General features: G+C 41.6%; 1 protein-coding gene across 1 annotated transcript in view; it reads right to left on the bottom strand.

Moving 5' to 3' along the window:
• ITPR1 (inositol 1,4,5-trisphosphate receptor type 1) overlaps window positions 1-20,171 on the bottom strand; it is a 165,916-nt gene extending 145,745 nt beyond the window's left edge. The window contains exons 1-3 of the mRNA XM_051627327.1: window positions 19,921-20,171; window positions 11,243-11,350; window positions 7,400-7,470 (exon numbers count right to left, since the gene is read on the bottom strand). Coding sequence (XP_051483287.1) covers window positions 7,400-7,470; window positions 11,243-11,350; window positions 19,921-19,946 — 205 coding nt within the window. The 5' untranslated portion in view covers window positions 19,947-20,171. The remainder of the gene's footprint in view (window positions 1-7,399; window positions 7,471-11,242; window positions 11,351-19,920) is intronic.
• Window positions 20,172-22,117: the final 1,946 nt, after the last annotated feature.

The raw sequence follows: 22,117 nt of genomic DNA, 5'->3' as shown, positions 1-22,117 counted from the left end.
TGCCAAGTTAAACAGACACTTGAAATCTGTGCCGTACAGACCTGTTCCATTATGGTCTTGGTACTGCATCACTAGGACACAGAAAAACAGCACTAAACCATCTCAGTTAAAGCAATAATTATTTAGCCAATCATTTGTTCACCGTTTCAGCAAAGCTCATCAACATCATGGAACTGGAATGTCTTTAGGATGTCCTGGTGCTTCAGCACACAGCTACCAACTGGCTCTAAACTTGCCTTGCTTAATAGGCCAGTGAGGAACCACACTGCCACAGACAGCAAGTTAAGTAAAACCAGCTTCATGATTCACTCTCCATGACAACACTTACCTTAATGAGTTTAAAAAAAATTAAACATATTTATTCCCTTTTGTTCCTGCATCCAATCACTATTGGAATTCAGGATTTCAAAGCACTGTCAGCTACTTTTGCACATTTAAATAGAGGACACAGCAACTAGGGAAGTTAAGAGTATAACACCTGTTCTCCAGCTGTGCTCATAATGAGAAAGCTCCATTTCCTCCCCTGTTTGCTACTATAACCATACAAGTAGTTATCATTGATGGAACTGGCACAAAGCCTGTGGTTAAAAGTGTCGAGAGATGAGCTGTTCATGATGTCCCTCTGCAGTCACCCAGGGCCAGCAGCAAAGGCAGTGAACGCTGCCTACCAGCTCACCTGCAGAGAGGAAGGAGGCTTGGCATGCTCATTTAACTGGTGCACCAACTCTTGGTAGAATTCCCTCTCCCAGAGCTTTCCAGGCTTTTGAACATTTGTCTGTAATAAAACGAAAGCTGCAGAGGGACTTTTCACAAGGGCACAGAATGGTAAGACAAGAGGGGACAGTTTTAAGCTGAAAGAGCGGAGATTTAGATGATATATTAGGAAGAAAGTCTTCACTGTGAGGGTGGTGAGACCCTGGCCCAGGCTGCCCAGGGAAGCTGTGGCTGCCCCATCCCTGGCAGTGTTGAAGGGCAGGTTGGATGGGGCTTGGAGCAGCCTGGGCTGGTGGGAGGTGTCCCTGCCCATGCAGGGGGTGGGACTGGATGAGCTTTAAGGTCCCTTCCAACCCAAACCAGTTTGCAATTCTAAAACAAACACTTGTGACTTTCCTGTTTTTGAAATACCTAAATGCCACAGTGACAATAGTCTTTAACATTTGCTTTATGTAGGATGCAGTGGGCTAAAGACTCACATTTTAGAGACAGTGCTCAGGATTTCTTCATCATATAAAGGGCATCGAATTCAAATACATACTGGCAGTTGGCAGTTTTCTAGTACAGTTCCATAAATACTGAGAATCATACTAAAAGACTCCTCATCAAGGCAGTGAAAATATATCTCAGATATTTTAACTATATCCTAATTCAGCAAGATCAAAGGATTTATCCTACTCAAAATGACCAATGCTTCAATTTCAAATTAAAAAAAAAAAGGCATAACATTAGGCTGTATTTTTATCATTTTTCTCTTCCATCACACCAACCCAAAAGTGTTGCTTGGTTTTTTTCCTTTTACATTGAACCATGATGGTCACACTTTTGTGAAAAGGGGCTAATAAGGATTATTTTTTTCTTTTTATGGTGTTTGGCCATAAAATAGAGAAGTTTGGTATTTTGATCTCTCAAACATCCCAAAAGAGAAAAGGAGCCACTTCCCTATTGCAAGTGATTTATTTCACTTCAAGACTAAGCTTTGAACTTAGCACTCAAACACTCTCAATAGTTCTGCTTCCTGCATAAAAAAGTAATCTTGATATTTTATCTGCTAATACGTGGTTATCAGAGGGGGAAAAGGCTGTATTTAGACACTTGTTTAAATATTCCCTAAGCGAATCCAGGCACCTTAATAATTAATATACCCAAACATTTTGCCAGCATTAGACACTCCATGCTCAAGAGAAATAGGAGCCTAAACCTGGCTATTCAGCCCAGGTCTATTATCCCTCTTCTCACCATCATTCCAGGAATATGCCCTCAAACCTCTGCAAAACACCCACTCAAACTCATCTAATGTATGCAGGAAGTCATACAATTTAGACTACTTCACATAAAAGTTTTAAAAACAATCTGAGCTGATATAACTGCTTTCATCAGGGTAGATTTGAAAAAGTATGTATGGAGAGCATATGGAGAGCAATAGGATTGGAGGCTATACCCTTCTCTGAAGCTGAACACAAGTTACCTGAAGGATTATACTGCAAAAACTTGTTCTTGATGAGTACAGGGGATAGTACTGAACTGGCTTTACCACCTAGAAAGTGCACTTCTATATGCTGCTAATCTTTTTCCAAAACTAACAGGCAGAGGGATCTGAGTATTACTTTTAGATTGGTTTTTAATATTCTGAAGTGTTTGGGAAAACTACATATGTGACTCTTCAACTGAAAATTCACTTTAACTTTAGTTCTAATGCCAAACAAGCTGCCCTGGCTAAGTAAGGCTAAATGATACTGTACATATGCAGCAAACTCCACATCCTCGACCAGTGCTGCAGACAATAGACGGGTCCCTCCATGTGAACCAAAGCAGCAGTGCACAGGCTTCAGGTCATTGATGGCAAAGCTGTGAAGAGCAAAACATGCCTCAAACCTTTTCTGTTAAGCTTTCATCCATGCTGAGCACAGTGCAAATTTAAGAGAAAACCATCAAAAGAACTAGTGTGTGTATATATATATATATATTACACATACATACACACTTAAAACTTCTTTGTAGTGCCCAGGTCATTTCTTCTACTAAAGATGAAGCTGTAGTTCAAAGGCTGAGACCTTCAGTGCCAGCCCCTACCAGCCCCAGACAAGCCCCACAGGAAGCTCAGAAGGAGCAAAGAGAATGGATCAGGATCAAAAGCACAAACAGAATTTGCACTACTCATCTTCTGCTTCGCTATGAGGGTATTTTAAGTCTAAGATACGGGTTCATTCCTTGAACATCTTGCCAAAAAGAGAGTGTTGCCCAGCAACTACTAAAACAATGTTCTGGAAAGAGGTAGCTGCTGGACAAATTAACCCAGTAAGTGCCCTTTTTCCCTGCGCTTCCTGCAGCTATTGCAAAGCCCCTGGATCCCTGGCAGGCAGATCTGCATCCCAAATAAAGAGCTGTAAGGAATTTCCTGAGAAGGCTGTCAGACAGACTGCTTTGGTGTAGTAGCAGTGTCTTGCATTAGGCAAACACATTTGGCTTAGTGCAGTACTAAGTTCCAATACAAAATGCACACAACTAAAACAAAAGCACACACAAACTAACCAAGCTCAGAACCAGCAGCTAAAGCAGAAAGTGACCAGCCCTGGGCTCTACTGCAGCTTCACCACTATGGCTGGGTCTGACTTTAATTTGCACAGTAGCTATCCCTCCTGCTCATTTAAGTAGGAATGACTTCTAATGAAACACTGGAGCTTTCAGCCTAGCTAGAGGGTCAGCTGTAGTTCATTCTTTCCAAATAAATCTATGCATATTAAAAGGTTGTTCATTTATAGACACCATTCAGATGAACCATCATACTCAAAGACAGCAATTACAGCAGCTATTCCAGCTTTATACAATAGTAAAATGTCTTTTTTTGTTCAAGGCAATGCACATAACCAAGAAATTGTCACTCTTTTCTTTTTTTGGAGACTCATACAACTAGGATTTTTTCCAGGAATCTCATCTCTACACAGTATATTTAGACCAGCTAAGTAAAATACTCTGTCGCAAGAATTCTCACATTAACATTTTTTAAAAGAACCACTCTAATGAATGTACTCTTCAGTCTCAAGTTTTGCAAGGCAGTTTTAGAGGACTTTTGAATAAATTGGAGTTGAAAACATGAAGAGCCATTGTACTTTAAAAACACAAAACAATATGGCCAAAGCCTCATAGGGATCCAGAAAGCCAGAACAAAACCAAAAAATAATACACTGAAACTTACCAGGTCATAATGACCATCCAACCTCAAACCACTGCTTCAGGTGCTCTCTTTGCTTCTGATTAGAAGGGGAAAAAGGTAGAAAGAAAAAAAATAAACCTGCCTTCCCACCTTCAAGTGATCAAACTACTATTTTAAAGAGGTACAACAGAACTTAGCAAGTGAAATAGCTACTGGTAAACACTCACAGTAACTCGAGGCTGCTGGATTAATGCCTTTCTTACAGTTCTTCCCAACTCTGGCACTTCAGTTTTTTCCATCTAATACACCCTCTGAATTGATTTATTTTTTTAACATCTCACTTATACTTTGACACCACACTGCACATCTCACCTGAACTCTATCCCATCTTACTCTCAGCCTCGTCCTGCATTTCATCCCTTTCAGGGCTCCACCACCAGATTCATTTGTCAACCTACTTTTTCCACAACTTCTATCAACAAAGCAAGCTCTGGTGTCCTCAGGATACCTCTGCATGCCTTCCTCCAAGCAGGCTGAAAGGCTCTGTTGCTCCCACCTCCAACTCCAGTTGTGCTACTGCAAATCATTCTGTTCAACCTAGTTCAGCCCAACACACATCAAGCTTCTCTCACTGAGAGACAACTTGAAGCCAACATTTTTAAAAGGAGTGACTCTGTAGCACACAAAACCCACCTCCATTTCAGCTACAAAATACTAGCTTTCAGAAGCACATTCCTCAGGCAGGGACTATTTTCACACCGTGAGCAGGTTATCAGCATTTGGTGACAGCATGTACTCACAGCTAAGCATTCCTGTCAACTGCCTTCCCCAGGAGAGAGGCTCTCTCCAGGAGGAAGGATGCTACATACACACCACTGCTTTGTGCACAGGAGCTCTGGTGATATTTCAAGGGCCTAAAGTAGAGAGGAAAGAAAAAACAAACCACCACTCTCTATACAAGGGCCTTGCTTCTGCCACAAGATGTGACTAAGTGTAGCCAAGGCAATAAGACATTTTAAAACATGAGACACCCATTGCTAAGAAAATCAGTGTGGATTAATTCTGCCACTGGATATGTAATGCTTTAGATTCACACTGAATTTTCTTAGAGCCATGTATGCATATCTAAGCAGTGAATCTTGCTTCTAGATATCTTTCACCACTCTGATTAAGCATGAAAATTAGATTTACAACTGTTTTACATCTGCCCACAGAAGACAGATCTGCTCAGAGAAGCTTAGAATTACATTTCTTAAAAATACTACCCCAAGCAAGATCCTCGAGACTGGCCATGAAGTCACATGTCCAGTATTCCTCCCAGAAGGTGACTTCAGATCTGACTGACATGCATTTGGACACCTTAGAGTGCAGCCCATTGGAAAGAGGATTTGCACACAGACAGAACAGATTCAGGTGCTGTCAGGAAGAGCATCCAGGTGCTTTTCCAGTACTTGTGTAAAGCTATAATGTAAGTCACTTACATTTGATTAATTTTGGTCTTGCTCTGAGATCTTCAAAAGTTACTTCTCAGTTACCAGTGTCAATGTTTGCATCTATTTGAATTCAATCCAAGAACATGCTTCATCTCAGGCCCCACACTCCTATCAGTTGTGATGACCATGGAGGAACATATGAAAACCCTGAGCAAAGATGGGCCCCATGTACAAAGTTTATGGACACTAGCACGTTTCCACATCAGTTCCCACCCCACGCTGCTGCTGTTCAGAAAGCATCTGGTGCTACTGATCTGTTGTACCTGTGACACTGCCCACAGCAATGAAGATTAAATGACAATACTAAATACTGAGGCTACTGAATTACATTCACCAGATGCCGCTGGTTGCTTTATATCCCAGATGCAAAAGTCATTGTTTGGACAAATGCACCTTTGGAAAGACCTTCTACTCCATTAGCAAGGGAGGTGTTTTTGCACAGTGTCATAAAAACACCAAGTAAGATTGCAGAGACATGGCTGAAGTTACTGACCTTGTCCAAAACTTCCTGTGCAACACCCCAGATGAGCCTCTGGGTGCCTTTGCTTCAGAGCAAAGGACTATTCCCATTTGTGTTGGAAATGGTGTGATAAACTTCATTATTACTTTTTCTGAACATATTTATCATGGAAAGCATTTTATCTTAGACTACATTTATAAAGTACATATATAAATAACAGAAATGTCTGCTAAAATTTTATTACTTTTGTTGCCATTTACCATTAAGCATAAACTTCCCCATGAAAGCTTTAGTAAAGTAACTACAAAGGCTGGAAAAGGTTCACACCATTCTCTCTCCATGTATAAATTATAAGTAATATGAGAACATTTACAACGTCTAACCGCAGTGTTTTGTGTCAGATAAATGTCTCTCTGTACTTGCAGTTCCTAAACTGTTCTAGCAAGAATTGCCTTTTTCTCATTCTTTTCTCTCACTCCCCTCCTCTCCTTCTACACCCAGCAGTCTCACTCATATCTGGCTTTATTCCTTCATATGATTTTAACACCAAGAAATGCCAAGACTCAGGGCTCCAGTTCACATAACACCATTGTTCTTTTTCTGGAGAGCTTAACATTGAATGCTAAAACTTTCCCAGGTTGCCTCTTCAAGTATTGGAATCAGCAGCTACTTAGTTTGCCAGTGAAAAAGGAGAAAAACCAAGAACTGAGAGACTTCAGCAATATTCTAAAGAGAGAGTTTCATTATATAAGACATCTTCATATCAGGGCAAAAAAACCCCGAAAAACCAATCAGTAGCAAGCAAAACCAGCACTACAGAAGGGATCTGATTTTCAAGGGCAATCACATGGAGTTCTGACCAAACCTGGTAAGAATTATGGTAATTCCGAGCACCTGATAAAGACAAACCATAAACAAGGAAACAAGATTCATTAAAAAAAACCAAAACACAAACAAGACAAACAGTTGCTCCTACGTCTGAGAACAGCAATAAAAGGTAGATTAAATTTTTAGAATATTTGAGAGTTATTCTTTGGGTAAAAGCTGCAAGCGACGGGTGGAAAATAAAAAAGAATTAAAGAAGACTTTTGCAAACAAAATCCCACTTAGTGCTGCTTTACCTGTTTGAAATTTTTCTGAAACAAATCAGCCCTAGCCCAACTGTGCAAAGAAGCAGGCATTAATTTCTTATCACTAAGCATAAGTCTCCTGGCAGAATGAAAGCAAAGTCAAATGCAGTTAATATCAAATGAGGTCAAGCAACTAAATGGCACAGATGATAGGATGGAGAAAAACAAATTAAGCTTAGGTGGACTCTGTAAGTTTGGGGTAAGATCTGAAAGCCAACCCCAGCTGGCAACCCCAAAAGCATTGTTCTTTTTACATTCCACAACTCACTTCACACAGACATTCACAGTTAGGTACTTTTTTTTTCCTCCTCAGGAGTTGCCCTCCATGGAAGATGATGGCACTAAAATATTCTATGGAAAGCGTGGAGGTCAAAAATAATTACAAGTGATTGAACAAAATGAAGGAATTCTTCCAACCAGAGGGTAACAAGCTGTCTAAGAAGCTTACCTCTGAACTTTTTGGGTGGATTGTTAAGATCACCTGCTTCTGGCTGTACAACACACCGATCATCCACAAGGCTGCAAAGAGATGAGAAGTCAAGTGAGATTCTGTTCCCTTGGAATTGCTTACAGCCTTGTGAGCAAAACCAGACTTGTTTATTTGCAATATTTTATCTGAGTGGCCACTTCAGCAGAAGACATTCCCCAAATGCCAACTTATGCCATATCTTTTGAAGAAGCATGCAGCTAATTTCTACTGTTGCCCAGAGCTATGCTCCTGGATAGGTGGGACAATAAATAAGTCATTGCTCCTGTATACTGCATCATCTTTATGTCCCCTCGTTGAGGTGCAGACAGAACAGCCCATATTCTAGTTAGGTGAGACACAGCCATAGAACAATTATTGCCTCTTGGACAGATTTCAATAATGTTGCAAATGTGCTTATATGGAGGGTAAAGAACAGGAAAATACAATGACTGTGAAAACTGGATACTGCCTCGTGACCCTCAAGTATTAAGGAAAGGCAGAAACAGTAAAATGCCACAATAAAAACTGACTCCCAAGAGAAAGGAAGGCATAAATACACCCTCCTGCTCACCCATCATAAATACAAGATAAGTCAAGGGATCAAACTAACCTCCTCCTCTTCTACCAGGAAGGAGGTGAACTGGGACAAGTTAACCCATGCGATTCCAATAGGGAATGTCAGGGCAGAGCTTCTCCCATGAATCCACACTGGCACAAACCCCACAGGGTCAATTCAAATCCCACAGAATAAGGAAAATAGTTAAGATGCACCTGTCACTCCTGCCCTGCCCTTGGTATGCTTTTGATCAACATAGAATTGCACCTTGACCAAACACTATTTCCAAAGGGTGAAAATGCAACTGTAATCAAAGATCTTGTCATTTCTGATTTGATCCTAAATGGCTCAAATTGGCCCCCTAAAACCAATCTGTCAAAGAGGCTTTCTACACAAAAGTAGAAAATAAAACTCCAAGGTCTTAGAGGTTTGAGAGGTCCATTCTCATGCAGAATCAACTTGAGAAAGATTGAGACCTAGAATATGAGAGTTGTTCCTTGCAGAGGCTGGTTACATGCAGGGAGCATCTTGAGACAACAATTATGGAAAGTAATAAAGTGCATAAAAATTAAGAGATCAGAGAGATTAAGTGGACTCAGGAGTTCTATGCATCTAAAATTTGCATATGCAAACATTCAGAGTAAATTGCTTTTTCCCCATGGATTTTCTCCCTATTCATTATTATATATACATGTAAGTGCTCCAACCAGAATGGTAATATTAATATTTGAGCTGACTGAAACACTTGCTTCTAGTGGATAAAGGGAAAAAAAAAAAAAATCAACTCAAATAGGTTACTCTGTTCATTCCACACAGAGATAACCTCAGTGCAATATATCCCTCTCATCCTGAGATTAAATTGAAAGTAAAGAGGAACTTCCCAAACTACTAAGAAAAAAAATTTACAGGGTGAAAAACACAAGAGGATATATTGTACACTGGTAATCACCAAGATGACAGCACTGAGTTTGGGAAACAGCAAGAGTCAAGTCCTGATTAGGCAACAGTCATGTCATGGGAATATTAAATAGGAACACTCTTCAAAGATTTAGAACAACATTAGAATGTATAGTGGTATCTGTTTCTCAACCTTCATTAACCACATGAACAAGTCATTACACATTGTTATGACATAAGACTGTCAAAACTCCACATGGTATAGAGTACAATTACACTGAATCTTGCCTTTGCTGCTTTAATTTTCTCCAGGACAAAGACTAAATTAAATATGGGACAAAACTAATTTGATTATGAAGGCTTATTAAGAAGATAATGCATTTCATGTTTCACATAGCAATTGGGATTTCTGGCTTAAATTAGGCTCAGAAGATGTGTGGCCATTATATAATGCAGTTACCTTAAAACAGTACTAATCAAATCCAAGAGGATGCTTATAACAGTAAGGGATCTATAGACCTGCCATGAGAACAGCTCATCAAGCCTAGAGAACACGTGCTCAGGGCCTGTGATGTCTTAAAAGGACTACCCATGGTGAAAAATATCTGCTGAGCAATGCCATCAAAAGCCACAGCCACTGCATAAGGATCATCATGCACTGTACGGGATTAAACATAACACAACAACTTTCTACTTGTTCTGGAATCATTTACTGCCAAACTTGCTTCAATACTATGAAGAAAAAAAATAGCCAAATGTATCATATCGCTCAATTGGTTTTGCCAGTTTCCAGCAGATAGTATTTGGCCAGTTCCACAGCTGATGGAATACTGCAGAGTGTACGTGTCACATTTGACGAGTACCTGGGAAATGTGTCAAATACATTCGCCAAATACTATTCGACCAACCCTACTTACTACACCCCTTGCTTTTATCATACCTTCTTTCTTTTCTGGCAGCATCCCATATTTTCTTCTCTTTCCTATAATAGATCATGGTGCATCTTCAGTGTCTGCTTCCTTCTCTGCCCCCCTTTTTTCCAGAAGCCTAATATCTAGAGGGCTAAACCTACAAGTTAGTTTGGAGTCACTCAGATGAGATTCCAGCCCATCATTTCCTGCCGAGAGACTTACCAGGATGCTGGCTTTGTACCCTGCTTGGGAGCTCCATTTATCAGATGCATCTGGACAGTAGGCATCAAAAAATTTGCTGTCATTGTACCCACCCTGAGGCCCTTACGGCTACTGGAAATGAGAAAGAGCATGTTGTGTGTGCCCACTCACCATTTCATCAAGCTTCCTGGTTTCTTCTTTGCTACTCATCCAGTATTGAATTACCACAGCAATGTGTCACACATGGTATTTCCCTCCCTCTAATTTCTCACTGCTTTGAAACAAGGTGGCAGATGTGCTCTTTGAGCTTCTCATCCAGCCCCCTGCAAGGTCTTCCAAATCAGTAGACAGCTCCTCTGCCAGTTTCTGAGGCTCAGAGACATTTCCCCTCAGCAGCAGTTGAGCAGAATAAAACACACCCTGTCACTTGTCAGAGCTGTATTTCAATTCCACAGCTTTTCTCTGCAAACTCTTCCTCTTTCTAGGTGAACAACTACTTTTTGTTTAATGCAGCAGCACACACTTCTTGCTGCTCAAGAGGCACTCTGCTACAGAGCACCTGTTCTGGTGCCTTTGCAGAAGAAAGCACAGAGGAGCTCTGTGGGGAGGCATGCGGGGGCTGGAGCCAGCAAGGAGCAGCTCCCACCATAGCTCCAGGGTGCTGGCCACTGCCAAAGCTGAAGAGTTAAAACGTGTTCTGCTGTTACTGCAGGAGAATAATTTCACTGGTATGAGAAGCCTCAAATACTGTAAAAGACAAAACTAGTCACAGTGGTAAGTCAGTGGTATCGAGACGGTTTGGCTCAGGGCTGTTTTTTCTTTTTTAAACTCCTGCCATTATCTATGCTACACCCTTATTTCCAATCAGCATATTGCACTGGGGCCTAGTCATTCCTGACTGGAGGGTGGAGGAAGGGGGCAGGAGGGACGGGACACACGGATGGACACGGGACAGACAACAACATGAAAATCATTTTATTCCTTTAATTCCCTCTACCCACACCTTAACTTTGATAAGCTTCTTCCTCCCCACCAAGGACATCAAAATCAGACCACAGCCATCAACACACTCTCCATCCTCCCAACACCTAGCTTGCCATATTAGTTTTAGGCCGTTTTTAAATTTAGGGCCAAATCTGTACATAAAGCTACCTTGCTTTATCCAGTATTTTCTGGAAGTCAGACTCAGGATAGCTAGCTGAGTTCTGCTAGTCCTTCTTACGGATGGTTTTAGTACAAGAAAACAGCAGTTCTTACCCCAAAGTGCTAATAAATCCATTTGTTGAGCCCTCTGCATAGAGAGAACAAATATCTCCAATATGAAGGAAGCTCGACATCTTGTCGGTCATCTCCGGCTTCCCGCCCCTGGAAGAATAAAGCACAACATTACAATGTATCAGGCAGAATTGCTCGGTAGGAGCCATCGGAGTCACAACAACAGGACCCTTCGCTTTTCTTTGTTCATTTGTTTCAGAAACTGAGTAAGTTCTTGCACTGGGATTTCAGGTATCAAAGAAAACACAGCATGTCAAAATGCTTGCTTAGAAAAATAAACTAAGGAAAAAGAAGCAGCTCCAGGCATCCAATTTGGTGGGACTGTTCCACAGGTAGCTGTACTCATCCCAACGGATGCTCACAGTCACTTCAGTCAGCTGTACTGACATTTAATCCCATCTGAGAGGGGGAAAGAGAGAAGAAGAGTGGACTGCCTCAAGTGTAAAACATTACTTGCACCATCTAAACCACAACACATTTCTTTGCTAGAATCAGAAGTAGGTTTGAGCATGTTTTATAGGTGGTCTGGTGTGCTGGAGTGGTGCTTGTGGAAATGGTAATGTAAAATATTGACATGACCCGGGTTCAATTCTTTTTGTTCATGTCAAAATTGGGGTAACTACCCACTTGCAGCTGTGGTCCCAAAGACAGCATGAGGTGAAGACCTACTAAATATGCCTGACAAAAGATTTTGCATGTAAAAACAGAGATTAAGTTTTTTCAGTCAAATACTTTCAACTATGTATTTATCAGGAAAACCCTGTAAAATCAGGAATACTTCAATCCTGTTTTTAAAAAAGATTGCCTGAATGTAACACTGAGAAAACAGCCACTCAGTGTTGTTCACTTCCACAGCACTAAAAACTGTCTTTATTTTCTTCAAAGCCCCAAATCCTGAATGGAATGACACAGCACCTACCTGTCATTTAAATAAATACAGAAAAGAGATTTTCTATCTGTCACGGCAACAAAGAAATAGAAAACCAACATGAGTCTGGATAAAAAGAAGCACAATTGAATTGATTTCCACAGACATCTTTTCCAAGGCCATTTACTGGTTCCTTGGAGCTCCTCCTAAGCCCTGCTTTTTGATCACCGAGTTCAAAAGGCTGCAAGAGCTTTCTGTGCTTGAGGTTTCCAACAGCCCGCAGCAAGGCAGCTCTTCCAACCTCTCCTTCTCAGACTGGTGACTTGCTCTGCAAGGTAGCTCTGCCAGTGAACTCTGCCCAGGACCAGACTCGCAGATTTAAGGGGAAAAAAAAGAAAACATTTTCACCCTCTCCAACATCACACCCAAATCAGTTTTAAATGAGCTACCACCAGGAGAAGGAAGCAGCAGGAAATGAGGCTTATTATAGAGCACAGCCCAGACACTGTACAGGGGATAAATATTCCCTTTCACTGAACATCATCTTGCTTAACAGAAGTGAAAGGATCAAGTTTATTAAGCAAGGCTGGAGCTCAAAAAGGACAGATTGATGGAGATTTAAAAGTTGATGTTGATAAATGCACTGCAGATACGAAAGCTTAAGCAAAAACCTGAAGCTACACTTTTCCTCTGAAAAGCTGCAAAGCAGCTATCCCTCTGTCCTCAGCTCCTCAGCCCCAGAGTACTGGTGGTAGCAACAATAACAGCTTTCATTAAGTCAAGGTACATTATAGGCTTTTTCATGCCTGTAAATCCCTCTGTCATTTGTACAATTAAAAACAAATTCAGGAAAACCAAAATGTAACAGTCCAAGTTCATGTCACAGAATCACAGAATGTTAGGGGTTGGAAGGGACCTCTGGAGATCGAGACATCTTGAAAGTCTCAAGAAGGAGACTACACAACCTCTCTGGGTAAAGAAGTCTCAGCTCCTCTGAAATCAAATCTGCGTGCATACGGAAGCAAACGATTTGGCCTCGGGTTGCTTGTTTAATGCCAAGTCCTTCAGCCACTGCATACGCGACACAGTCTGTTCCCACTCTCTCGTGATAAGTGGACAGAAAAACGTCACCACCTATTTTAAGACATATGCCCTAAAACATACAGAAATATGCTGAGTGACCAAATTAGCATTCCTAGAAGTACAGCTTTCCTCATTTCCTGACTTGGATGTCAACTAGAACTTCATACTAAAAAAACTTTTTAGCCCTCAAAATTAAGCTCAGCCCTGAATTGATACAGCCCAAAGCAAAAGGTGTCTAAGCCAACAAGAAATGTATACACTTCCAAACAACCTCTTTTTAAAATGGCACTTAAGCTATCCCGTTTGGGGGGGTTACTTCTGTGGACTACATAATTTTTCCTTTGGAAGAGGCAAATGTTCACTACTGCTGTTCCCAAGAGAATGTGATGGTCAAAACTGACTTCCATTAGAGAAGAGAATTTTTTCCTTTAGCAAAAAAAATTCTCTCTCAGACCAAAACCAGGCCCAAGGATGGACAAATTTCTGTATTGCTTTCCAGAACATAGCCTCAATTTTCTGATATTTTCTTTACTGAGGAAGATCCAAACACATCATGATGCATACCATGATATTGTAACCCTGACAAACCATGATAGTCTAACCCCTAAAATAAGCCCTTTCGCCATTAATAAGATCTTTAGCAACTCTACCTCCAAGCATTACATGGTTATTCATAACAGAAGGGCAATTTTAAGCCTGGAAGCAGTTCAAGTACAGGGTATGACTGAATTTCATTGCCAGTCTGTTCACCAAATCCTTTTAAATTTTCCTGGTCGAGCTTGCAAAGCCATCCCTACAGAGTCAGGTTCCACTCCTCTGTGCCTCAGGGTTGAAGCTTCCTGGGGCACCCCTGAACCCCAGCCTCCGCTATTCCCAAATGGAAGAGCCATGCTCTTCATGCTTCCTGCTGGTCATCAGCTTTGCTGGATTTAAAGGGTTAATCTGACTACAGTAACCTTACTTTTAAGGCTTTTCTGAGGCATGCAGTATTTAGCACATCAGTCCTCACTCACCCTTTCCTTGTATTCTTTTAAAATACTATTTTAATGTCAGTCAACCTGATGATATCCCCAAGAGAGGAGGAGACACTCCGATGGAGTGTGCCTCCGGTGTTCTGGTGAAGCACACTGCCAGTTCCAAGAAGGGTGAGAGCCTCTCTGTAAAATACCTGTTCATCCTAAGGCTTACCCACTGTCAGAGCTGGCCTGATGAACACTGTCTGCATCTATTACATTCTGAGATTGGCCAGTGCTCAGGAACACGCTGAACTGGCAGATGGAGTGAGGGACTAAATGACTCAACAGGCCTCCTTACATACCAGATTTACAAGTAAAGAGAATAGTTTCTAAACTGATTTAGCTTACTTCAAAGCTGCTTTCATAGTCTCCTCACAAGGAGACTCGTGACACCTAATAAAATTACTCCAATAATTGATTATGCACATTAAACACTAAATTCACAGCTACCACAAACTGAACATTTTTCAGCTCTGATGAGAAGGACAACTGGGATATGTGAGACAAAAAGTAGAACTGGAAGGTTTTCAAGCACAAAGTTTCCAGGTACCAACTTTGAAAAATAGCTCTGTCAACATCAACTGACTGTTCTAAACCCCTCAAAATCAGACCTCTATGGCAATCTTCAGCTGGAGAACCCTTAAATATCTGTCAATCTTGACACATCTGCCCCAAGTTTGTAGCACAGGAGGACCACAGGGACTTAAGAGAACAGGTTCCCTCCCAGGCATGTCAGCCAAAGCATCCATATGTGTCCCCTTGGCTGGGGAGAGGACACTGCCCCTCTCACATGGCGTTGGCCAGAGGTGCTGACCACCAGAAGCCCCTTGGAAGCACCAGGCAGCAGGATTCTCACACACTCTCTCAGTACCTGGCCCTTGCAGCTAAAAGCACAATCTCTCCTCAAAAAGCAATTGTACTCGGTAGACAAACACAACCATTACTCTGCAATTTATTTATTTTAGATACACCAGTGCCAAGTGCCATTGATAAATACTAGAGGAGGGACAGCCCAAGAGAACGCCTGCAGTTACTGCTATGCAAAATCCCAGCTTCACTGGCATTCTCAGCCTCACAAGAGAGGAGTCCTGGAAGAAATTTGTCACTTTCCAGCCATAACACAGCAGTGTCCCAGGCAGGGGGAACTGCCTTCCTCTTTCACGTAAGCACTGAGGGAAAAGGTCCTTCTAGGTAAACTTAATTGAAAAATCAAAGATAAAGAAAGTAGTATTCTGATAAGGAAATTATAGCAGTGTGGCAATATTAGCATACAAATTCAGCAAAGGTGAGTCAGGTTTCTCCAAACCAGAATTACCAGGCTTAACTCAGGTAGCAGCAATGGTGACAGCAGCAACCAGGATTTTAAAATAATGTTCTTTTCCCACAAAGCTGAAGACTAATTTTGACAGACAGACTTCATTTTTAAGACAAGAAATGAAAAGTGAACTAAAAGTGGATTGCACACAGATATAGTAGATTGTATCTACCTATAGACATCAAGAAGTACCTGAAAGATCAACACATTCTACAGTATTTTTTTAAGCCTTGACAGCTTGTGTTCTTTCAATTACATTGGTAATGACTTCCTCATGTATCTTTTATATACAGTTTATGTGCACAGGAAAAAAGAAATAACTCTGTTTAAGACGTTAAAAAAAACAAACACAGAAACCTGATGAATTTCATGTGAATTGCAAAGTACTGCTTTACAAGTCATTATGCCAGTCCACAGTTTTGCTCTGTGGGACTGGATCTGAAAAATGCATTAGCTAAATCCAGGCAGTAAATTAAAGTCAAGAAAACTTTCTATTCACCTCAAGAGTTTTAAGCCTTGCCTTTCCCCTACTACTCGTACTGCTCTGGTGAACACAAATCTGTATCACAAGATCGCGAGTCTGGTCTTCTGACTGAACCAAAAGTGCCGTAATTATAGGGGTCATTTTTTTATTGTTTTCTTACTTACAGATTATCTTGTGCATATGCTCAAAACAAGCTGTGTTTAATACAGCAAAAGCCAATGAAAAGAACCAATCCTGAAACATAAACTGAACACTTTGACTGGATCTGCACAAAGCCCTTTACCATCAACACTACTGTTTCTCTCCAAACCAAAGGTGAAGTTCTGCAGACCCTCCCTCATAACTGTCTCCAGTGACTTTCAGGAAGATTGAAAGGACTCAGATTATTCCAGGGCACAAGCAGATGGTATGTTTAGCCTGACAGCCTTGAGCAAGCCAGTGTAAGTTTGATATAAGCCACTGAAATTCAACTCTGAGACACTCCAATCCATTTTCTCATGAAAACACATTTCATTATGGTAGTTAAAGCAAAATTAACAGAGCAAGCACTTAGAAATCAAACTGACTGTTAGATACCAAATACCTTAATGAGACAGCTGCTTTTTGAAGATCTCAGAATAGGAAATGCAACTGTTTTGTAAACAGTTCATGCTGGTTTCTTCCATCACTCATCTAGATCTTAGAAAAAAACCAGCTTCAGAGCAATGCTGAAAGTTTGCTTTCCTTGAACAGCAGAGTCAAGGCCCCCTTTTGAAGGCCCTCCTGACAGGGACTGTTTGTAACAGGATTTCAGCAGTATGCTATCCCTCATCCCAGGCATTTAACGCTGAAAGGCTTTTCAAAGAATCTGAAGCTATTTTGCCAATACCATGTTTCATGTATCTGCTTTACAGGGGATTTTAATTCTTTAGCCTATGACTGCAAATCCCATTTGCAAAAGAAACAAGACCAAATATGTCTTATTGCTGACAGTATATCCCAGCAACTGGGATATAAATTACTTAATCTTTTTAAGATTGTTCTAATTATGTTTGTTTTCAGCAAAAAAAGCTCCTTGCTGTGCCTTGCAGTCCCATAATGTACTCAGTTCTTTACTATCATATTTCCACTGCGATTTAGTGCTCAATTAGACAGAGAATAGCAATTTTATTTGTATTGTTACAGAAACTAGAGCAGCAGTTTCTCAAAGTCTTTTCCACTATTTAGATTGTTTAGGTAAGAATAGAATCTCAAACCATGATGAACTGCTTCAGCTCCATTCCTGCAGACAGGAAGCTCCACACCGCAGCTTTAATTTTAGTTATGTTTTTAACAGAAAAAAAAGATCAGAGCTTAAGAGTAGAGAGATGACAATAAAGCAAACATAAAGGATGGCTTAATGGCATAAGCTATTGCCATGTATTTGCAGAATCATCCCTAAACTAACCGATATCACTAACATTATATGAAGACTTGATCAGCTGAGAACTCATGAGACAAGGTAAATCAGTGTGTTTGATTCAAAGGGAATTGGGTCCTTAATATTTGTAAATTAGGGCAAGCAAGTTAACTTTTTTTTAATATGCATCCAAACACTGACTTTCTAGATTTAAATGAAAGTCCAGTGCTTAAACAATTTGTAACAAGATTACTTGGCCAGAAATTTGGCCCTGTAAGCTTGAAGCCATGCTTCTCCTCACTAACAGTTCTCTAATGGTTTCCATGTTTTTTTGGGTAACACTTGCCCAGCATTCTATGTCTATTTTTACAGGTGCAGCTAAGTTTCGAAAAACTGAAATCAAAACCTGATGTTTCCCATTCTTATTTCAACTAAAAAAAGGAAGGTTTCTTCCCAGAGTCCTGTGAGAAAGATTCATAAGAATCCCATTAAAACAGCCAAAGCAAGGCGGAAGTGCTCTATTTAAAAGATCATCTAGTGCATAATCAGTCTTCTGGAGCTGCAGGACAGAACACTGTCATCTGCAAAGCTTCTGAGTTAGCAAATCCAAAGGGAACTCTTCGCACACACCAGGGACAGACAAACACGGTGGGGTTTGAGTAGCAGAGCACAGGCAGCTGGGCGAGTCCCACGCACTGAGTGGGCTGTCCTGGGGAAGCTCCTTCACCCTTCTGAGCACCAGGTCAGCAGGAGACTGAGATCCTGCAGATTCTCAGCCACCAACTGTCAGCAGCACATGGAAAATGTGGACAGGGAATCCATAGTCACACCATCTCCAATGCCAGAATCCACACCCTCACGCCCTTCCAGCAGGAGACAGTGCAGGAATTGTGTTGGGTTTTGAGAGGGTTCAGCACTGCTAATTTTATGCACATGTTGTTACATTTTAGAGATTACACATTTTTTAGAATATCAGCACACTACCTTTATCTACCCACATGATCTTGTTTTACATTTAACTGCAACCTTTCATGTCCAGGAGCCTGCTATCTGCTGACAAATTGTCATTTGATGAACCGTTAGATTAAAGAGGAGAAATGCACTTTCTCTCTTGAGAAAAATCTTTTTCCTCCTATCACTTGTAACACAGCAGATTTTTCTGTAGTTTGAGCCTAAACAGGCAAGATGGAGGGTGTGGAAGAGGGGAAGGAGGGAGCAGCACAGCACTATGACTTTCTCAAGGACACACAGTGGGTCAGCCTCAGAGCCCAGATTTGAATCCAGGTCTCTCGAATCCCCATCCGCATCACCTCTCTTCTCCCAGGAGGAAAATCAATCTCTTTGCACATCTAATCAAGTACATTTCCCCCTCTTCTTGAAGGGAGTTGGAACAGGCTATAAATTCATACAGCAAAATGATGGTGATGTTAATTATGTTCTATTCGTATTATTTGATGCTAGACAGATAACTTTTTACCTTTTTTTAACCAAAGTTATTCAGGAGTTGGTACATCATTGCTGCAAGAAAAGTCAGTTTAAGAAAGAGAGAAACTGATAAAGTAACTCACTTTGTTAACCTAAACATCAATAAATCCTCCACACAGCAAAGCAACCATGCACAATGTCCTTTTCTCCTCAGAAAGAGTGCTTGCATTTCTTTTTATCTGCCCGGTGCAACCAGACAACCTAGTTACAGAAAATTCAGGTTGAAAGGCACCACGCTCCTATCAAGGCACTGGGCAGAAGTCAGACTATGACAGCAGTATCTTACACAGCAGCAATCAGAGTGATGTAAGAAACACAACTGATGGATCCTACTGACAGACATCTGTAGAAAGCTGAAAAAAGAAAATCTCTATTAGAGATACCCTGTCGGGGTGGGGGGGTGGGGTGGGGAAGATAATTTTTTTGCTTCAAACCAAGTATGACCTGGCAGCATCTTTTTAATTCCATTAAAAGTAAGAAGCACTTACTTTTGATACTTACTGAAGTTGATACTTACTTGCTCTAACTCTGATGGAGGAAGGCAGCTTAGACGTCAGCCTCTGGATGAGGCCCCTACAAGCACAGTGTTTTCCAGCTTATTTCTATTAGGAGAGAGTTGGAACACGCCAAAAGAAACAGGACAACCAATGTCATGAGGAAAGAGGACAAGCTTGGTTTATAACACCAACTGGAGTTTGGCCAATGAAGAAAAACGGCCAGGGAAGAAGAGGGAACAGAACAGTCCCAATCTCATTTTGCACGGCCACGTATCTGCTGAGGCTTCACCACAGAGCAGGCTGTCTCCTACAGTCCCATTCCTTACATCTGAGTCTCTATGCTTCCTTCCTCACAAGATACACATTCCTGAGCAAATGCAATACTCCAGGTTAACCAACATAATCTCCTTGCCTGTCAACCTCATCAGCCTTCAGCTGCATGCATCTGCTCATCTCCCTCTGACCCTACTTAGCCAACACCTTCACCCTCCCCGTACTCTACACCTCTTGTTTCTCCCTTTGCCAATACTGCACCTTGGTGGAGGTTCTCTGGCCTCCATGGTGTCACTGTTGTCGTTCTCCACGACTGGGCTTTGCTGGATGCCTCCTGGTAGCCTTGGGTCCACGCTGGCAATGGAGTTAATGCTCTTCTTCCACTAGAAAGTCTCCTCTACTGAAGGCTTGTAAGTCTTCTCTTGTCTTCCAGATGCAGCAAACCCCTACAAGCTCACTGCTCTTCCCTCCTAGACACCTCAGCAGGCACCCACCTAGACACCTCAGCAGGCACCCAGGTCTGCAGACTAAAACCCAAGTGCCTGTGACAAGCAGCTGAAGAGGAGGAGCCACCATCAGCACATGATCACCACGTGTGGAGAACCACTGGTGGCCAAGGGACCTACTTTGAGCCCTGCTGATCTAAAAAAACCCAATGGGCTGGGCTCTTTTACAGATGAAGGCTCCAGTTCCCAAACTGACTTGTACATGTTGGCCTCCCAACAGTAATTTTCTAGAATGCAAGTGTGAGTCATTCTTCTGAAGCAAAGGTTCAAACTACTGTACCACCTTATCTCAAAGAGCATTAGCAACAGAATCTATTTAACCCTTGCAGGCAGAGTAGCAGCCAAGGATTGCAGAGTTATTTGAATGATAGGGTAAGTTTTCAATTAACCCTTTAGATTAAGAATCATCAGCCAACTCAGGTTATCTGTGTGTCCATGCATCTCTTCTCAGTGGGAAGCAGTGGGATGCAGACAGGACACATCTGGACTGCAATCCAAACCTTTTTATTTCAGACTTCTTGGCAGATTTCTGAATTTTTTAAGTGGAGAGAATGGGCTAGGGCACAAAAGAAATGTTTGCAAAAGTTTCATACTAAACTGCTACTAAACAATTCCAGATTTTACTTCTTTTAAAGGTACAGCCCTTTGGCAGTAGCCATTTTTGGCTACTAGGATCAGAAATTTCTTACATGCACATGCACAAAGATTACAGTTTTCTGACTGCAGGCATCTAGCATACAGCAGGGCTGAGGAAAGAATGAACTATCTGTGTACACCATTACATCTGGATCCAGCATCCAAGCCCGTTTCCCTATAGTTCAGCATCCAATTGCTCCAAAAGCCAAAACATTATCCAACATCCTAACACAGAAATCAGCCTCATGTAGCATTCGGTTTTCCAGAGCTATTCACCATCCTTTGATAACCTCTTCAGCCAAACCATGGGTGAAGTATGAACACTCAGCTGTCTGCAACACTCCTCAAGGCCTTGGCACCCTGGCACACAAGGATGCAGCTCCATTGCCATAAGCCATACATCAGCAAAGCAACACGTAACTCCATGAACATTTCCAACACATTTTTCTCTCTAGAGGGTTAATTTGCCTAGATCTGAAATGACATTCTATTCTCTATATAACACTGTTCGGAAGGAAAAATAAGTTCTGATCTAAGTTTTGATAGGCTTAAGCAAAACCACAACTATGAAAATGAAACTCAAAAGAAGTTCAGAATTCACAGCTGAATTTTATAGCTTATTACATCTGAACTCATGTGCCTGTAGTCTTCATTTAACCTTTTTTCCCCTCCCCCAAAGGAATTTAGTTCCATAAAACACAATTGCTCTGAAGACTTGGAAATGTACTTTCTTAACAGGTACAGAACAAGCAAGAATAACACACACTTCCTGCAGCTGCCTCTGCCAATCTCCTGAGCTGTTGCAGCACCCTGGAAGGGGAGTTCAGCCTCCCTTCCCCACCACCATCCACCCATGCCAGGATGGAGAACCAGGCAGTAGGTGCCTTAGTGCTTTTGTAGTGCCTGTTGGGAGCAGAAATCGGAAAGAAGTATTGAGCCAGATCAAAGCTCGTGCTGTTTGGCATCCTGCCGCCTGCAGCAGCCTCTGGGAGATGCACAGTGGAAGAGCACAGGAATCATTTGGAATAGCTATGGACACAGATAGGATCCAGCTTAGCAGCCCATGGCGACTGCCTGCTGGCTTGTCAAGTCTTCTCCTCTACAGCCGCCAGTAAAGCAGCACCCATCTGAACCCAGCCCAGGCCCCTGTATGAAACTGCTCCATGGCTTTTAACTCATATTCTGCACTTGCCACACAAGAAAAGCAAAGCAAAGGCTCCAGGCTACTGAAGCAACTAGCGAAGGTGCTATGACAGAAGCTGAAGAAACTAATTTTGAACCTACTGTAAGGCAGATTTTTATGAAACCAGATTAAT

The sequence above is a fragment of the Apus apus genome, chromosome 9 (assembly GCF_020740795.1).
Source record: "Apus apus isolate bApuApu2 chromosome 9, bApuApu2.pri.cur, whole genome shotgun sequence".
Classification (NCBI taxonomy): Eukaryota; Metazoa; Chordata; class Aves; order Apodiformes; family Apodidae; genus Apus; species Apus apus.
The sequence above is the reverse complement of the archived record's forward strand: the minus strand, read 5'-3'. Positions and strand labels throughout refer to the sequence as shown.